This window comes from Macrotis lagotis, chromosome 2, assembly GCF_037893015.1.
Source record: "Macrotis lagotis isolate mMagLag1 chromosome 2, bilby.v1.9.chrom.fasta, whole genome shotgun sequence".
Lineage (NCBI taxonomy): Eukaryota > Metazoa > Chordata > Mammalia > Peramelemorphia > Peramelidae > Macrotis > Macrotis lagotis.
In genome coordinates, this window is record NC_133659.1 from 218,920,827 (window position 1) to 218,938,356 (window position 17,530).

General features: G+C 34.7%; 1 protein-coding gene across 5 annotated transcripts in view; it reads left to right on the forward strand.

Moving 5' to 3' along the window:
• Positions 1-17,530, forward strand: part of SMURF2 (SMAD specific E3 ubiquitin protein ligase 2) — a 164,202-nt gene that overhangs the window by 95,053 nt on the left and 51,619 nt on the right. For all 5 annotated transcript variants that reach the window (XM_074224773.1, XM_074224770.1, XM_074224771.1 and 2 more), the window contains 3 exons: positions 4,251-4,334; positions 5,983-6,185; positions 9,981-10,065. In XM_074224773.1, the coding sequence (XP_074080874.1) occupies positions 4,251-4,334; positions 5,983-6,185; positions 9,981-10,065 (372 nt within the window). The remainder of the gene's footprint in view (positions 1-4,250; positions 4,335-5,982; positions 6,186-9,980; positions 10,066-17,530) is intronic.

Consider the following 17,530-nt stretch of genomic DNA (forward strand, 5'->3'; position numbering starts at 1 on the left):
CACCGGCCTTGGAGTCAGGAGTACCTGGGTTCAAATCCGGTCTCAGGCACTTAATTACCTAGCTGTGTGGCCTTGGGAAAGCTACTTAACCCCATTTGCCTTGCAAAAAAAAAAAAAAAGACATCATCAAGGAAAACTGCCCTGATATCCTAGAATCAGAGGTTAAAATAGTCATTGAAGGAATCTATCAATTACCTTCTGAAAGGGGTCCCAAAATGAAAATGGCAAGGAATATTGTAGCCAGATTTCAGAATTATCAGATCAAGGAGAAAATCCTGCACATGGTCAGAAAGAAGCAAGTCAGGACCTGGCAGCATCAACATTAGAGGATCAAAGGACCTGGAATATGATATTTCAGAGGACTAAGGAGCTTGGATTACAACCAAGAATTAGCTATCCTGGAAAATTGAGCATATTATTTGTTTGTTTGTTTGTTTGTTTATTTAGGTTTTTGCAAAGCAAATGGGGTTAAGTGATTTGCCCAAGGCCACACAGCTAGGTAATTATTAAGTGTCTGGGGCTGAATTTGAACTCAGGGACTCCTGACTCCAGGGCTGGTGCTCTATCCACTGTGCCACCTAGCTGCCCTAAAATTGAGCATATTCTTTCAACAAAATAGATGACTTTCAAACTTTGCTGTTGGAAACAAAAATCAGAACTAAGCAGAAAATTAAATCTTTAAAATTCAGACTCAAGAGATACATTAAAAAATAAACATGGGGGGAAGAAGAATGTTATTCAGAAAGATTAAACTGGTCACATCCCTACACAGGAAGAAGACTCATAATTCTTAAGAATTGTAACTATTATGGGTATTTTTAGACTGAAGGTATGGATATAAGTAGATTTTAATGAGATGATTTTAAAAAATTTAAGACATTAAGCTGAAGTGATCAGAATGAGTCAGGAGGAAGGGGGGAGGCCTAATGGAGTAAATTACATTACATGAAAAGACACAAAGAACCTATTATAGTAGAGGGAAAGAAGGTGTAGTGAAAATTGCTTGAATTATACTCTCATTGGATTTGGCTCAAGTAGCCAGATAAAGTCAATTGGGTTTAGAAATTTATCTTACCCCTCAGGCACTAGGAGGGGAAAGGTGGGCAAGGGAAGGAAGGACTGATGAAAGAGAGAAAGGAGGGAATAGGGAAAGAAAAAGGTAGCAGATTGAGGGAGGGGATGGATAATCAGAAGCAAACCACTCTTGAGCCATAGGGTGAAAGGAGAAGGACAAGTACAAAAAGATGGGAGATAGGATGCAAGGTATTAGAGTTTATAATTATAACTGAATGTGAATGTGATGAACTCTCCCATAAGGTGAAAGTGGATAGCAAAATTTGTTAAAAACCAGAATCCTACCAATATGATGTTTACAAGGAACAAATTCGAAGCAGATATTATGCTTCAGCTGAAGTGAAAAAAAGCAGGTCTAGCAATCCTTATCTCAGATAAAGCAAAAGCAAAAATAGATCTCTTTAAAAGGGGTCAGAAAGGAAACTATATCTTCCTAAAGGCATCATAGACAGTGAAGTAATATCAATACTAAACATACATGTACCAAGTGGTATAGCATTTGGCTTCTTAGAGGAGAAGCTAAATGAGTTACAGGAAGACATAGATAGTAAAACATAAAGGATCTCAACCTCCCTCTCTTTAATTAGATAAATCTAACTATTGTTTTAGGAATGTTAGCTTTAGCATTAAGAGAAGAAAAAATTGAAGGAATTAGAAAAGACAATGAAGAAATAAAAATCTCACTCTTTGCTCATGATATGATGGTATACTTAGAGAATCCTAGAAAATCAACTAGAAAAAAACTTGAAACAATTAGCAACTTTAGCAAAGTTGCAGGATGTAAAAGAAAACCATATAATCTTCAGTATTTGCATACATTACCAACAAAGCCCAGCAGCAAGAGATAGAGTAATTCCATTTGAAGTCACTATAGACAGCATAAAATACTTTTGAATCTATCAACCCAGATAAACTCAGAAACTATATGAAAACAAATTATAAAACACTTCATTACAAATAAAATCAGATCTAAATAATTGGGCAAATGCCAGTTGCTCATGGGTAGACTGAATGAATATGATAAAAATGACAATTTTACCTTATTTAAATTACTTATTCAGTACCATATCAATCAAACTACCAAAAGTTATTTTAGAGCTAGAAAAATAGTCACAAAATTCATATGGAGCAACAAAAGCTCGAAAATATCAAGGGAATTAATGAAATAAAAGGCAAAGGAAGGTAGCTATACCAGAGCTAAAATAATAAACATCAAAACTGTTTAGTACTGGCTAAGAAATAGAATGGTGGATCTGTGGAATAGATTAGATACAAAAAAAACAGTAATAGTATCAAACAGAAGTTTGATAAACCCTAGACTTAAGCTTTTGGTATATGCATTCACTCTGATAAAAATTGCTGGGAAAACTGGAACATAGTTTTGCAGAAACTTGGCACAGACCAATATCTCACATGCTACTTCAAGATAAGGTCAAAATGGATACAGATTTAGGCATAAAGTGTGACATCATAAACCAGTTAGGAGAATAAGGAATATATATCAGATTTATGAAAAGAAGTTTTGCACAAATAAAAGCAACATTAAGAGGAATGCAATAAGTTGGTAAACAATTTTTACAGCTAATGTTTCTGATAAAAGACTCATTTCTAAAATACATTGAGGGGTAGCTAGACAGCACAGTAGACAGAGCACTGGTCCTGGAGTCAGGAGGACATGAGTTCAAATGTGACTTCAGATAACCCATTGCCTTAAATAAGTAAAAAAATATATATTATGAGTTAAATTTGTAAGAATACAAGATAATCCCCAATTGGTAAATGGTCAAAGGATACAAGGTAAAGAAATTTATCTATAGTCAAATGAAAAAATAAATCATTATTGATCAGAGAAATGCAAATAAAAACAACTCTGTGATACGAACTCATACCTATCAGATTGTCCAATATGACAAAAAAGGAAAATGATCAATGTTGGAGGGGATGTAGGAAAACTGCATTTTTGGTGGTATGAATCAATCCAACAAATGGTAGGTGGAAAAATTCCAGTGTCAATACTCCCCGCCATGGTATAGAGAGCAATTTGGAACTATACCCAAAGGGCAATAAAACTGTGCATACCCTTTGATCCAGCAATACCACTGCTAGGTCTGTATCCCAAGAGATCACTAAAAAAAAAAAGTAAAAAAAAAGTAAAACCCACTTATACAAAATTATAGCGACTCTTTTCATAGTGGCAGAGAATTGGAAATTGTGAGGATGCCCTTCAATTTGGGAATGACTGAACAAGCAGTGGTATATGAATATGATGATTTACTACTATTTCTTGGGTCTTTGAAAAGCCTCAAAAAACCTGCATATACTAATATTGAGTGAAGTGATCAGAACCAGAAGAACATTGTACACATGAACAGCAGCATTGTGTGATAATCAATTATAATGGATTTGCTCATCTCAGCAGTATGATAATCAAAGACAGGTTGTAATGAATTTGTGATGGAAAATACCATTCATATCCTGAGAAGGAACTTTGAAGTTAGAATACAGACCAAAGCTTATTATTTTCAATTTTAATATTTGTTACAGATTGAGGAAAGTGAAGCTCTGCCAATGTTTCTGAATAGAATTCTTTTTCAAGTTCTAAACCTCTATACCATGTTGATACTGGAATTTTTCCACCTACCATTTGTTCATTTCTTAACCTTGAATAAATCATCACTAAAAATAAAATGAATTGTATTCATGAGCTATCTGTCACTCATTCTAGTGAGTTTTTTTGATGTTTATTTTTTCAAACTTTGATCTGCATGTGACAAGTTTAATTAGGTGAAAACACTAATGAACATAAATATGGATTATTTTGTAATAATTAAGAAGTGGGATAAGTGAGGCAGTGTGGTATAGTGGAATATAAAGAGTCATTCTTGTTCATAAAAACCCGATTCAAATTCTACCTTTGTCACATACTGACTTTGTGATCTTAGGCAAGTCATTTAACCTTTCACTGCCCCAGAAAACTAAGATGATAAATTGCAGAGGGAGTTTCCTTCTCTCAGTGAAATCATAAATCTTGTCCTATTTCAAGCATTGAAATGATACTCAGAATTTAGCTTACCAAATTCTTTATAGTAAATATCTTCCTAATTTTATTGCTGTACTGACATTGTAGTATTTCTTGGAAAATTTATGGTTTTATCTCTTATTTTTGTAAATTTTAGCTGGGAGGAACGGAGAACTGCCTCTGGAAGAATTCAGTATTTAAATCATATCACACGAACTACTCAGTGGGAACGACCAACTCGGTAATTAAGTGTTTTCCAAATATGTATTAGTCTCTAAGACTTGTTTCCTTTCCTCCTATTTATATTTAACAGTCAGCTTTTGCATTTTATATGTCCGTTCGTTAAACTTTCCTAGAAACATCTATCATAATAAATAATATTACATAATAACTGAAGAAAATTGTAATCAGGAAAGATGCAAAACAGAAAGGAAGAAAACATCAGAATGATTTTTTAAAAAATTATAGTCTGTAGTATTTGAAGATCAAAATTGTTTGCTGACTTCTATTTAATACCATAAACATAACCTAATTTCCTTTTTTAATATAAATTTTTTATTTTTGTGAATTTTTATATCAGTAAAATTTTACTCTAGTTTTCTTTCCCCATTCTCCACAAAGAAGCATCCTGAATAACATATTTGTAAAAAGAAACAAACTGCTAAAAGGAAGATTTAAAAACTCAACAAAAATAGGTCATTAAAATATAGGAAAAATCTGAAAATATGTATGATACATGCACTACACCTGTGAATCTTCCATCTTTGCAAAGGAGAAGTGGGGGTCTTATATTTCTTCTCTGAAGATATACTTGTTTGTTAGTTTTGCTGTATTCACTTTTGTTTTTAGTTTTTCTTTCAATTTCCTTTGTGATTGGCTGTTTATTTATCATCAGATCATGTAAAACGTTTAGTGCATTTTTATTATATATATAGTCTGTCATTTATTACAACACAATAACATACCATTATATTTATGTACTCTTAATTTGTATAGCCATTCCTCAAATGATGACTATCTACTTGTTTTACAGTTTTTTGCTATCACAGAAAAGTATTATGATAAATATTCTGGTGTATGTAGGGAATTTATTCCTATCAGTGACCTCTTTGGTTTCATAGTGTAATCTCTGAACCAAAAGGTATAGATACTTTTGTCACTTTATTTGAAAAATTCCAAATTACTTATATTCAGTTCCACTCACAATATTGTGTTTCTACTATCTTTCCTCAACCCTTCCAACTTTGACTACTCCTTTCTGTTGTCCTTTGTGCTAGTTTTCTGGGTAATAATTAAAACTTAAGGGTGCTTTGATTTTCATTTCTTTAATTATTAGTAATTTGGAACATGCATTTATTTGGTATTAACAGTTTGTGATTCTTTTTTGGGGCACTGTTTGTTCATATTTTTTTGCCCAGTTCTGTTTTGGTGAATATTTTTGGCCCTACTGTGGGTGTGAATGTATGTATGTTGTGTGTGTGTGGGGCGGGGTATTGTATGTCCATCTTCTTTTACATGTATTTGCTGTCTTTAAATTTCAAGTTTGGGGTGGCTAGGTGGCACAGTGGATAAAGCACCAGCCCTGGAGTCAGGAGTACCTGGGTTCAAATCCGGCCTCAAACACAAAATAATCTAGCTATGTGGCCTTGGGCAAGCCACTTAACCCCATTTGACTTGCAAAAATCTAAAAAAAAATAGATTTCAAGTTTAAAGAAAAATATTAATCTTTATAGTTAGTATCGATAATTTTTACTATCTTAATAGTGTCCATTTGTACTACTGTAAAATCTAAGCTAAAGATTCTTATAGGAATTTCTTTTTTCTTTCTTTTCTTGGCGGGGGGTGGGGGGATACTTATGACAAATAACTTTTTCTTTTTTTTTTAACAGGCCAGCATGTGAATATTCCAGTCCTGGCAGACCTCTTAGCTGCTTTGTGGATGAGAACACTCCAATTACTGGAACAAATGGTGCAACATGTGGACAGTCATCAGATCCTAGACTGGCAGAGAGGAAAGTCAGATCACAAAGACATAGAAATTACATGAGCAGGACACATTTACATACTCCTCCTGACCTACCTGAAGGCTATGGTAGGAACATTTGCAATTTTGAGGGGTGGGAGGCTCAGAAAGAAGAAAGGGAGGTATGTGTATACTCTAGTAATTTTTCTAAGAGTGGAAGTATTTTTGCTTAAAAATTTAGGTAATTGTGATATCAATGAATTTTAAGTTTTATATTGGTAAAGGAATAGATGGTAGTTTAAGATGTAGTTATGTTGGCCTGAAAGAATATTTTCATTAATAGGAAGTTTTTCTTCTATTTTTTCTGTTTCATTTTTTATAATGATTTTTCACTTTTTTCCCCACTGCCACTTCATTATCTTGATAATAATAATAAGTAATTGTCAATTTTTTATCTGGATAAAAATGTTAGATTGCAGCCAGTTGTTGAGATAAACAATTAAGGTTATATACATTATGTAACATCTTTTGGAAGATACTCCCTTTGCTCTTTTCTCTTCAATTTTTAATAAGGATTTTACTTTATAAAATATCAGAGAAATGTGCTGTTAATACAATATATTTGAAAATTGTAATCATGAGTATTGAGTCTGTTAGAGTTTCTTTTATTTTTAACTCTTTCTGAAATAAGTATTTTAAGGACATTTCTAATTAATTTATAGACATTTCTAATTAAAATAATTACTAGCAAATAGTCTTCCATTGTCTTTTTTAAGTTAGAACTTATTTTCCAAAGTTTAACATATCTTAGAAAAGTACTGCTTCTTTTATTCTGATATAGATATTTTATATTTTTTTAAACTATTTGAAAGCAAAATCAAAAAGACCCTCTAGCAAAAGCCATTTCATCAATAATCATATTCTTTTATTTTAAAAAAAGGTTATTGTTGGGGTGGTTAGGTTGCACAGTGGATAGAGCACAGGCTCTGGAATCAGGAGTCCCTGAGTTCAAATCTGGCCTCAGACACTTAATAATGACCTAGCTGTGTGGCCTTGGGCAAGCCACTTAACCCCATTGCCTTGAAAAAACTTTTAAAAAAAAGGTTATTGTTAAGTATTGTTATTGTAAGTCAATTACTCTTTATTTTTTGATCTGGCAAGTCACAATCCACAGTTGCCTAATTTATGAACTTTTTTGTGTAAATAAGTTAATATTCTACATAATTGTACTTGCTGCTTTCTTTGACTAGCAGTTATGAACATTAAGCCAGTTTTGAAAAGGTTTTTAGTAATTTGTGATTTTTATTTGATTAAAATTTTTATGATTCGTTTTTCCCATATAACTTTATCTTTTTGGGTTTTTTTTGAAGCCAGAAAATATCCGGGCAAACTGGCATAAAATTTCTCTTCTCTTTTTTATTTCTGATTCCTTGAGAAAAACTTTATCAAATTTTGTAGGTTTTAAGATGAAATTTTATATGTTTTAGGCATGTTTTTTCTTGCCTCAAATTTTAATGCCCATATTTTCCCCTTTTACTTTCACACTTTGAAGTTTAGTGATTTCATGTTTAATGATTCTTACTCCATTAATATAATGATTCCTAATTTATCCTGATAGGTTTCAAACTTATGATTTTATTTTGTGTTATCTTAATTGAACCAATGTTTTAGCAATAAATTTATGTTTAAATGAAATTTTTTTTTCTATTTAATAACATTTTCAGAAATGTCCTTTATAGCAACAGTAAGTAGAAAATATTACTGCCCATGTTACAAACTTTTATCTTAGGAACTGTGCCTTAATTAAGAAACTTAGTATTGTGTATATTAAATCCCTCACTCTTCTGAATGAGAAATACAGCAGTATGGAGACCTCTTCTACAGTGGGGTTAAAAAATACTTAGTTTCAGAGAAAGTGTTTTAAGAAGAAATAATTACATTCTTCCTCTAGAAAAACATAAACTAGGACTTTGCCTGTCTTCCTCTGGTATCAGCCAGTAAATCTCTAGTTAAATTGGTTTTAGAGAGCCCACAGAAATAAATGAAGAATAAGGGAGGGAATCAGATGAAGAAGCTACACTTAGTTTATTTTCTTTAAGTAGATTTATGAAGGGCAAGTCACTTTAGTGACTAGATTTGTGATAGCACTGGTATAGAGAATTCTATAATGAAGTTTAGGTTGACATCTCTACAAGTTGAAGTTTTACAGGGTTAATGAGAGTTTGAGTGATTCCCATGATCACATAGCCTCTTAGAAGTGGGACTTAAATATATATATATAATCTATCTATCTATCTCTCTCTCTATATATATATATAATATACATATATTATATATATATATACATATATATGCGCATTATACTCCTTTGCTACCTTTTTGGTAATGAAACAATTTCTGCCTTATGGAACCTTATGGGATGTGTGTATGTAGTTGTGAGTGGGTGTCTGTGTCTTTAGAATATGTAAGTAAATGCTACTTCAGAAAGCTATACAAAGTAATATTGAGGAGAAAAGCAATGCTGACTGAATGTAGGAATCAGAAAAGATCTTGTATAACAGCTTCATTGGATCATAGATCCTGGTTTTCCTAAAGTAGAATATTTTACAGATGAGCACTTAAATAAACTACCAATGATAACACTGTATTTCTGAGAGTGAATTTGAATCCACATTTTTCTGATCTTTCTGTCTCTTGTGTCTTGTACTCTTGAACACCATAGACATCCATATTTTAGATCTGTAATCCAAAACATTTCCCATCCACTGAAATTTTGTGTAACTTGTGCTATTAATTTTTTTTTATCTAGGAATAATTTCAAATTATGTATATTCATTACACGCAAATTTCTTTACTAGTCATTAAGTAAAGGTACCCTTCAAATATTAAAGAACAAGCATATGAACTCCTAGTTCTCGCATATTTTAACAAAAGGTATCCCTTATTCTCCCCCACTTGACAGGGTAGATTCTGTACTCTTCTGTAGACTTCAAGCATGTTGTATTAGATCAGGAGTGCCACCTGGAGGTCAATAAAAGAAACTGTCCTACCTACCTGTCTTGCTTTGCTACTTTACCCTAAGGATTGAGCTCAAACTTGGTTGGTCTTCTTTTGCCTTCTTTTCCTTTAGTTTTCAAAAGTTCTGCCTTAAGGGGCTTTTCCATATACACATATACACATACACATACACATACACATACACATACACATATACATATGTATATACATATGTATATATGTATATGAAAAGATTCTTTTTAGCTCTTTTTAGTTTTCCTCTTCTAATTTTTGTTCAGTTACCTAAATAAAATCTTCTTTGTTCTGTTTTGTGAAGCAAAAAACCCATAATCATTCCTACGTATTGCTAGTAATATACCTCTGTCAAGTAAAAGAAAAAGTAAAATATAAACTTAAAGTATCAATATTATGAGTCTTTAGAAAGATTTAAAGTGCCCAGTACTTTTTCTCATATATTGCTTATCTTAAAGCATTAATAATCAAACAAAAGTAAAGTATAAACTTAAAGCATCAATATTATGAGTCTTTAGAAAGATTTAAATTGCCCAATACCTTTTCTCATATATCACTTATCTTAAAGCATTAATAATCAAACAAAAGTACTTTATTATTACATTTTAGGGATTTTAAAATTTTATTTAATTAATAGTATTTCATAAATATTAATTGCAAAAGTGCAGTATTTGTTTTTTAAGTTTTAGGGTTGGTTTGAGAATTTAAGCACATTTATAATGTTTTTATATAGAAGAATGTATTCTGAATTTTAGACATCAGACTACCAAAATAGTTTTTAATGGTATAAATAATTTTTTATTTGGAACCTTTTTTGTATTTGTTTTAAAAAGACATCTTTTTAATATCTGACTTAAGTTTTTGTGATTTATTATTGTATTTCTTGATTTGTAGAGCAGAGAACAACACAGCAAGGTCAAGTCTATTTTCTGCATACTCAGACTGGTGTGAGCACGTGGCATGATCCAAGAGTACCCAGGTTAGAAAATAATTGAAATATTTGTTACTCGATCTTACTTAGGAATCTCTTGATATTGCTATTTAATCTTGTAGTCTTTTACTTGCCAAAAACTCTTGATACTTTTTGATTTCATTACTTCTATATCCAAATTATATTGTCTGTATTTTTGAATATATAATGATACCCTCCCCACCTATCAACACATACCTTATAAGAATGAATTTAAAAAGAAAAACAGTATTCAGGGGGTGGAGCCAAGATGGCAACAAGAGAGGATCTTGTCTAAGGCACTCTCTCATAAAACTTATAAACTAAGGACTCTAACTAAATTTTCGAGAGACAGAACCCACAGAGGGACCCAGTGAGGCAGTTCTCCTACTCAAGGTAACCTGGAAAAGAGCAGAAAGGCTCTGCTCCCCAGGGTCGGAGGGGCGGCCTGCCAGAGGGGTGGTCTGCCAGAGCCAAAGAACTTCTGCCTCCCGGAGGCAGCCCCAGGGTGCTGGGAGACCAGCAGTTGGGGAGTCTCCTGATCTACTTCCCGGGGAACACCGGGCACAACTTGGGGGAACAGCAGAAGACCTCTGCCAGAGCAAGCATGGGAAGCCCAGCCCTCAGGGCACACAGCAAGCAGCGTGGCCAAAGTAGTCCAGATCCAGGAAACAGAAACAGGCAGAGCCAGCAAGCAGGAGCCCCCAGGGCATGAGCCCATTGAACCTAGCCAGGGGAGCAAAGAGAGAAACTGAAGAGCTCTGTCCTCTGCCCCTGGAACAGAACGCTGGGGTTCTGACCACATTCAGATCCTGATTGCAGTCTAGGGTGCCCCCCCCAATAGAACAGCAGGGACAACCCCCATCTTAGCCCTGTGGCAGCGGGGGGGCACATAAGGCCATTCACAAACCAGGAGGGAGGACAGAGCCTCACACACTGAGATCCTTGTGGGAGTGTCCCAAAAGCTCAGGAAGCACCCCCAAAACAGGCTTAGGCTGGGAAAATGAGCAAGCAGAGAATAAAGAGGAACACCATTGAGAAATATCTTGCATATGAGTCCATGAAGGATCAAAACACTCAGTCTGAAGATGAGGAAGCACAAGCTCCTGCATCTAAAAACTCCAAGAAAAACAAATTGGATTCAGGGTATGATAGAGCTCAAAAAAGACTTTGAAAATCAAATTAGGGGGATAGAAGAAAAACAGGGAAAAGAAATGAGAGAGATGCAGGAAAAACATGAAAATGAAGTCAGCAGCTTAGTCAAGGAAATCCAAAAAAATGCTGAAGAAAATAGCATGCTAAAAACCAGCTTAGGTCAAATGGATAAAACAGTTCAAAAAGTTATTGAGGAGAAGAATGCTTTAAAAAGCAAAATTTGCCAGATGAAAAAACAGATAAGAAAACTCTGGCGAACAAATCCTTCAGACAAAAGAATAGAACTCAGGGAGATTGATGAATTTACGAGAAATCAGGACTCAATACTTCAAAACCAAAAGAATGAAAAATTAGAAGAAAATGTGAAACATCTCATTGAACAAACAACTGATATGGAAAACAGATTGAGGAAAGATAATTTAAAAATTATTGGAATTCCTGAAAGTCATGCATGACCAGGAAAAGAGCCTTGACATCATTTTCAAAGAATTACTACAGGAAAATTACCCTGATATCCTAGAAGCAGAGGGCAAAATAGAAATGGAGAGAATCCACTGATCCCCCTAAGAAAAAGATCCCATAAAACGAACCCCCAGAAATGTTATAGCCAAATTCCAGAACTCCCAAGTCAAAGAGAAAATATTACAAGCAGCCAGAAGGACACAGTTCAAATATCGTGGAGCTGCAGTCAGGATCACACAGGACTTAGCAGCAACTACATTAAAAGCTCGTAGGGCTTGGAATATAATATACCGGAAGGCAAAAAAAGCTTAGAATGCAACTGAGAATCAACTACCCAGAAAAAATGAAAGTCCTCTTCCAGGGAAAAAGATGGGCTTTCAGTGAACCAGGGGAGTTTCAAGTGTTCCTGTTGGAATGGCCAGAGCTGAACAGAAGGTTTGATCTTCAAATACAGGGCTCAGGTGAAGCATAGAGATTGGAGGAGAAGGGGAAAATATGAGGAACTTGATGATGAACTGCATGTATTCCTGTATAGAAAAATGACACTGATAATACTCATATGTACCTTCTCAATTAACAGAGCAGGCAGAAGGAGCTTTTATAGATGAAGCACAGGAGAAAGCTCAATTTGAAGATAAAATATGGTGTAAAAATGGAGTCAATAGAAAAAAGGGAAATGCAATGGGAGAAAGAAAAAGGAGAGTGGCAATAGGCCAAGACATTTCATATATATATATAATAAGATTTTTCTTTATTACAATGAGCTATTGCAATTATATGGAAGGGGGGAAGGCAAGGGGCTATGAGGGAATCTTTGCTGTCATCAGAGGAGGCTAGGAGAGGAAACAGAGGAAATAGACATCTGGAGTAAGAAGGAGAGAAGGGGGACAGGGGGAAGGGGTGGGGATATGAATAAAGGAGGAGAGGATGGACCATGGGTGGAGAGTGGTCAGACATAACACATTTTCTTTTTTACTTCTTGCAAGGAAGGGGCTGGGATTGGAAAGCCTGTCCGGGACTATAGGGCCAGGTGGATGCTGGGTAAGGGGTGGTATGGGGGCTCAGGGCTTCTTGGCCCCAGGACCAGGGATCTGTCTACTGTGCCACTCAGCTACCCTACAGCAGAGTCAGAGTGAAAGGAGAGAGAAAATATAGTACATGGTAGTGAAGAAATACGAAAGGAAGGAGTTGCGATCAGCAATGGCAATGGTGGAAAAATATGGAAGTAACTTTTGTGATGGACTTATAAAGAATGTGATCCACCCATGACAAGAGTTGGTGGTGTTGGAACACAGACTCAAGCACATTTTTTATTATTATTTTGTGGGGGTGCAGGGCAAATGGGTCTGGGTGGCCTGCCTGGGGCCGCATAGCAGGATGATAGTTGGGTGTCTGAGGCAGGATTTGGACCCGGGTGTTCCTGGCTCAAGGGCCAGTGCTCTGTCTGCCACCTGGCCACCCCTACTATTATTACTATTTTATTTTATTTTGGGTCTTTTTTTTCTTTTTTTTTTTGTTTTTTGCAGGGCAGTGGGGTTGGGGTGGCTTGCATGTCACACAGCTGGGTGATTGTTGTGTGTACGGGGCCGGATATGGGCTCCGGGGCTGGTACTCCTTCCACTGCCCCACCTGGCCATACCTACAATTATTACTATTATTTTTTTATTTAATTTTAATTTTTTCTCTCCCCTTTACTTTATCGCTCAAGCAAGTCTATATTTTTTGGGGGGGAGGGGGCATTTTGTTTACTCCCAAACAAGAATATTTTATTAATGTTTAAACATTATTTGTCCAAAATGAGAATAAATATTAAATTTAAAAAAAAAAAAGACAAGAAAAATAGTATTCAGCAAAACCACTTGTCTATCAGTCACATCTTTCCATTTTGTTTTTGTTTTTTTCTTCTATGTTGTATGTAGTTACTGTGTTTATTGTTCCTTTTGGTCTTGAGTATTTCTTTCAATATTGTTTCATGTAAGTTTCCATTCAACTCAAAATGATTACTCTTTTTTTTTATCGTGTGGTAATACTTGGTTAGACATTTGAAAGACAGTTTATCTGGGGGCAGTTGGTTGGTGCACTGGCCCTGTAGACAGGAGGACTTGAATTCAGATCTGACCTCAAACACTTAATAATTGCCTAACTGTGTGACCTTGGCCAAATCACTTAACCCTTTGCCTTAAATAAATAAAATTTTAAAAAAAGAGACAATTTCCTTGACCATTACCCAGTTCAGTAGTATTTACCTTGTTTGCAGTTATTGACCCCTACAAAAATTGCCATTATGCTTATTTTTATGAGGCTTTTCATTTCCTTTTGAATTTTCTGAATAGGAGGTGAACCCTTGAAATTGCTTTGATGTGCATTCATATTACTTCTTCTGATTTGGGAACATTTTTTGTTTCCCAAATCTTCTTTTGAGAACTATTCATATCATTTGACCCAGTTATACATTGGAATTATACATTGATTTTTGATCTTACTTATTTGTGTTAAATCCCCAAAATGAAATAGTTTTATCTTATTCAGCTATCTTGTGTAAATTCAATTTATCAACACCAGTTTGTGACTTTAGAGGCTATTTAGAGACCATTTCTCAATGTTTAAGTATTGACAGCCAGGAAAGAATTCTGTTTCTCCTGAATATTTAGAATAAATTAAAAAAACACAAAAGAATAGTGAAAAAATATCTGACATAAGTTGAAACAAATAACTACTTAAACAGTATTTGATGATGGAAAAATAACATTTTTCATCAAAAATGGCATTGACACTGATTATAATATTTTTATTCAGAAGTTTAACTAATATAAATAGGTTGCTTACAATAAGTGGACAAAAAAACCCATAAAAGTTATTTGAGTCAACAAACTTTTCAACAAGCAAAGATATGTTGACTAGAAGTAACATCAGTGTAGAATATAAATTTTTTTGTTCATCCAGCTAAGTAAATTTATCCCCAGTGTCTCTCTTAAGTATGAAAATGGAAAATAAATAACAAATAGAAGTAGAAAAGCTATGCAAAAATTAAGTTTATTTTAAGCTTTTCATTATCAATGACAGTGGTGCAATCTCATTTAGATTCAGGAAATCACAGTGTCCCATGTGATTAGAGAAGCTAGAAAACATATATTAAAAAGAATAAAGATGGGGGGCTAGGGGAAGATATGGGTTGGACAGAGTGCTAAGATGAAATTCATGGTAGAATATGTTATGAGAGATTAACATATAGATTAGCCCTAGATGGGGGGAAAATATTAAAGAAACTGAAAAAGAATTCAGACCAATGTCAAAGAACTTCTTTGGAGGGACAGAAAATTAAGCCATATTAATAAGCCAAATGTAAAACATTGAGTAGAAGAGAAAATGGGTGCAACAAAAGTACATGGTGTATTCTAGGTTTTTGGTTGAAAAAAGGAGAGATTTAAGGTAGCTTGATAAGAAAATTTGAGGAAATTATAGGGGCTAAATTTTGGGAGACTTGCTTATGTTCGAAGGTGGTAAACAGAAGATTAAGATTGGAGAGAAAGAAGAAATAATTAAGGTTGATTTTGGGGGGGGGTTGGAAGGCAGTGGGGTTAAGTGACCTACCCAAGGTCACACAGCTAGGTAATTATTGAGTGACTGAGCTCAAATTTGAACTCAGGTCCTCCTGATTCCAGGGCCATTGCTCTATCCACTGCAAAGTTGCTTTCTGTTGGAGAATATAGGAGGTGAGATTGGAAATACATGTTAACAAGTTGAAGTTGACAAGGATGACCACATTGTCAGAGACTGGAAGAAAACAAGAGGACATAAAAGATGATGTAAAGACTTTAAAATGAAAAAGGAAGAAGAGGGATCTCTTAATGAATTATCTCAGTTTTCTCAGTAAAATGAGAAGCAGTGTCCTCAGCTGAGAGAGATGATATAAAAGTAAGTATGGTAGATCTGTGGAGATAAGTCTTGGAGTAGTTTTTGTGTGGAGTAAGATAGTAAATCAGAAAGAAAAGGGCCCATAAAGTTCAATAACATGCTAAATTTGAGATCTTGTCAGGATATTCATTCTGAAATGTCTATTAGGCAATTGATAATGTAGTACTGATGCTCAAAAGTGAGCTGTGTGATGAGTCATTTTTCCAGAGATGATAAACACATGGGAGTTGAGAGATCACTAAGAAAGTATTTAGAAAACAGTAGAGTGTCTAGTGCAGAGCCTTGGGGAACAGCCACAATTAGAGTGAATCCTCTGCATGACAATGCAGCAATAGACATTGAGAAAGAAGAGTTGGATAGGTAGGAGAAGAATTTGGGGAAAAAGCAGTGTCATGAAAGTCCAGAGATGAGATTGTATTTAGGATAGAGAGGGTGACTAACAGAAATAGATGTAGCAGAAGGGCATTAATCATAACCTTTTAAAATTTACATGTTTAAAACCTGAAATTGAGAAATGAACCTAGTAGAGAAAAATAGAAGATGCCTTTAAAAGTTTGGTGTATAGTTCATTATCATGTCATTTATTTAAATTTTGCTAATTCTGACTTTTTAAAAAGTGCTTCCTAGAATTTCTGAATTAATACTATTATAAAAATAATTTTAAAATTTAAATTCTATATTTCTGATTAAGAAAGGTGCTAGAAGGGGCGGCTAGGTGGTGCAGTAGATAGAGTACTGGCCTTGGAGTCAGGAGTACCTGGGTTCAAATCTGACCTCAGACACTTAATAATTACTTAGCCATGTGGCCTTGGGCAAGCCACTTAACCCCATTTTCCTTGCAAAAAAAAAAGCCTAAAAAAAAAGTGCTACAGAAGACAGCTTTTCCAAATAAACTCTAGATAGAATATGAGGAAAGGGAACCTTTTTCCTCTATGTAGTTCAGAACTGCAAAAGACTTCCAGAAGCTAGTAGAGGCTGGTAGCAGATAATAGAGGTATTTCCACTAGGGAAGTTAAAAGTATAAAGAGGAGATTTATAAACTAGTGTGAACTTAAGTATTCAGGGTCAGTTTCTGTCCTTGAACTGTAGGCACCAAACCAGAACCAATTCCAAGAAGTCACTGTAGAGGGGGCAAAGCCTAGCCATGTATGTATGCCTCAGGATCCTGGGCTTCAACAACAGAAGACAGTGTCAACCCAACACTTGTGTGCCAAAGCAGGAGGCTTGAGATCAATATGGGCTCCAACATCAATAGCCTTTGATGGATTTTCATGGTCATAGTAGGGAAGGGAAACGACTCCCATTTGGAGGATCATATCACCAAACGTCGAAATCCTTATGGAAGCACTTTTGGTGACTGAGATAGTAGTCAGAAAATGAAGTTTAATATTAGCTACTCCACTATAACCATGTTTAAAGGGTTTTAAATATAAAAGGAGTTTTTATTTGATCCTAGAGATAATAGGCAATGGAGATAATTATTGATTGGGATTGATATTTTCAGATCTGTAGTTTAGAAACATTAACTTGTCACATAATTTTTATGAAGAATGGATTAGTGAGTGAAGAGATTTGAATCTAAGAGAATAATTAGGAAGATACTGTAATGGCTAAGGCAAGAACTAGTGTTCTCGCTGTATGAATGTAAAGAAGGGGACACATCAGAACTATAATGAAGGTACAGTGGACAAGATGTTCCAGCAGACAAAATATGTAGAGAAGAATTGAGGATGAATCTGAAATTGAGAACCTGATTGACCAGAAGATTTGTCATGCCTTTAATAGAAATAGAGAAATTTGGAAAACTGGTGGGTTTGGAAAGAAAGGAAATCAAATCTCTTTTGGACATGTTGAGTTTGAGGTGACTGTAGATCAGTCCAGTATATGGCATGTGGATGCATATAGCCCACAGGGCTATTTTTTGCAACCCAATGGGTTTTAATTTTCACAAGCAAAAAAATAG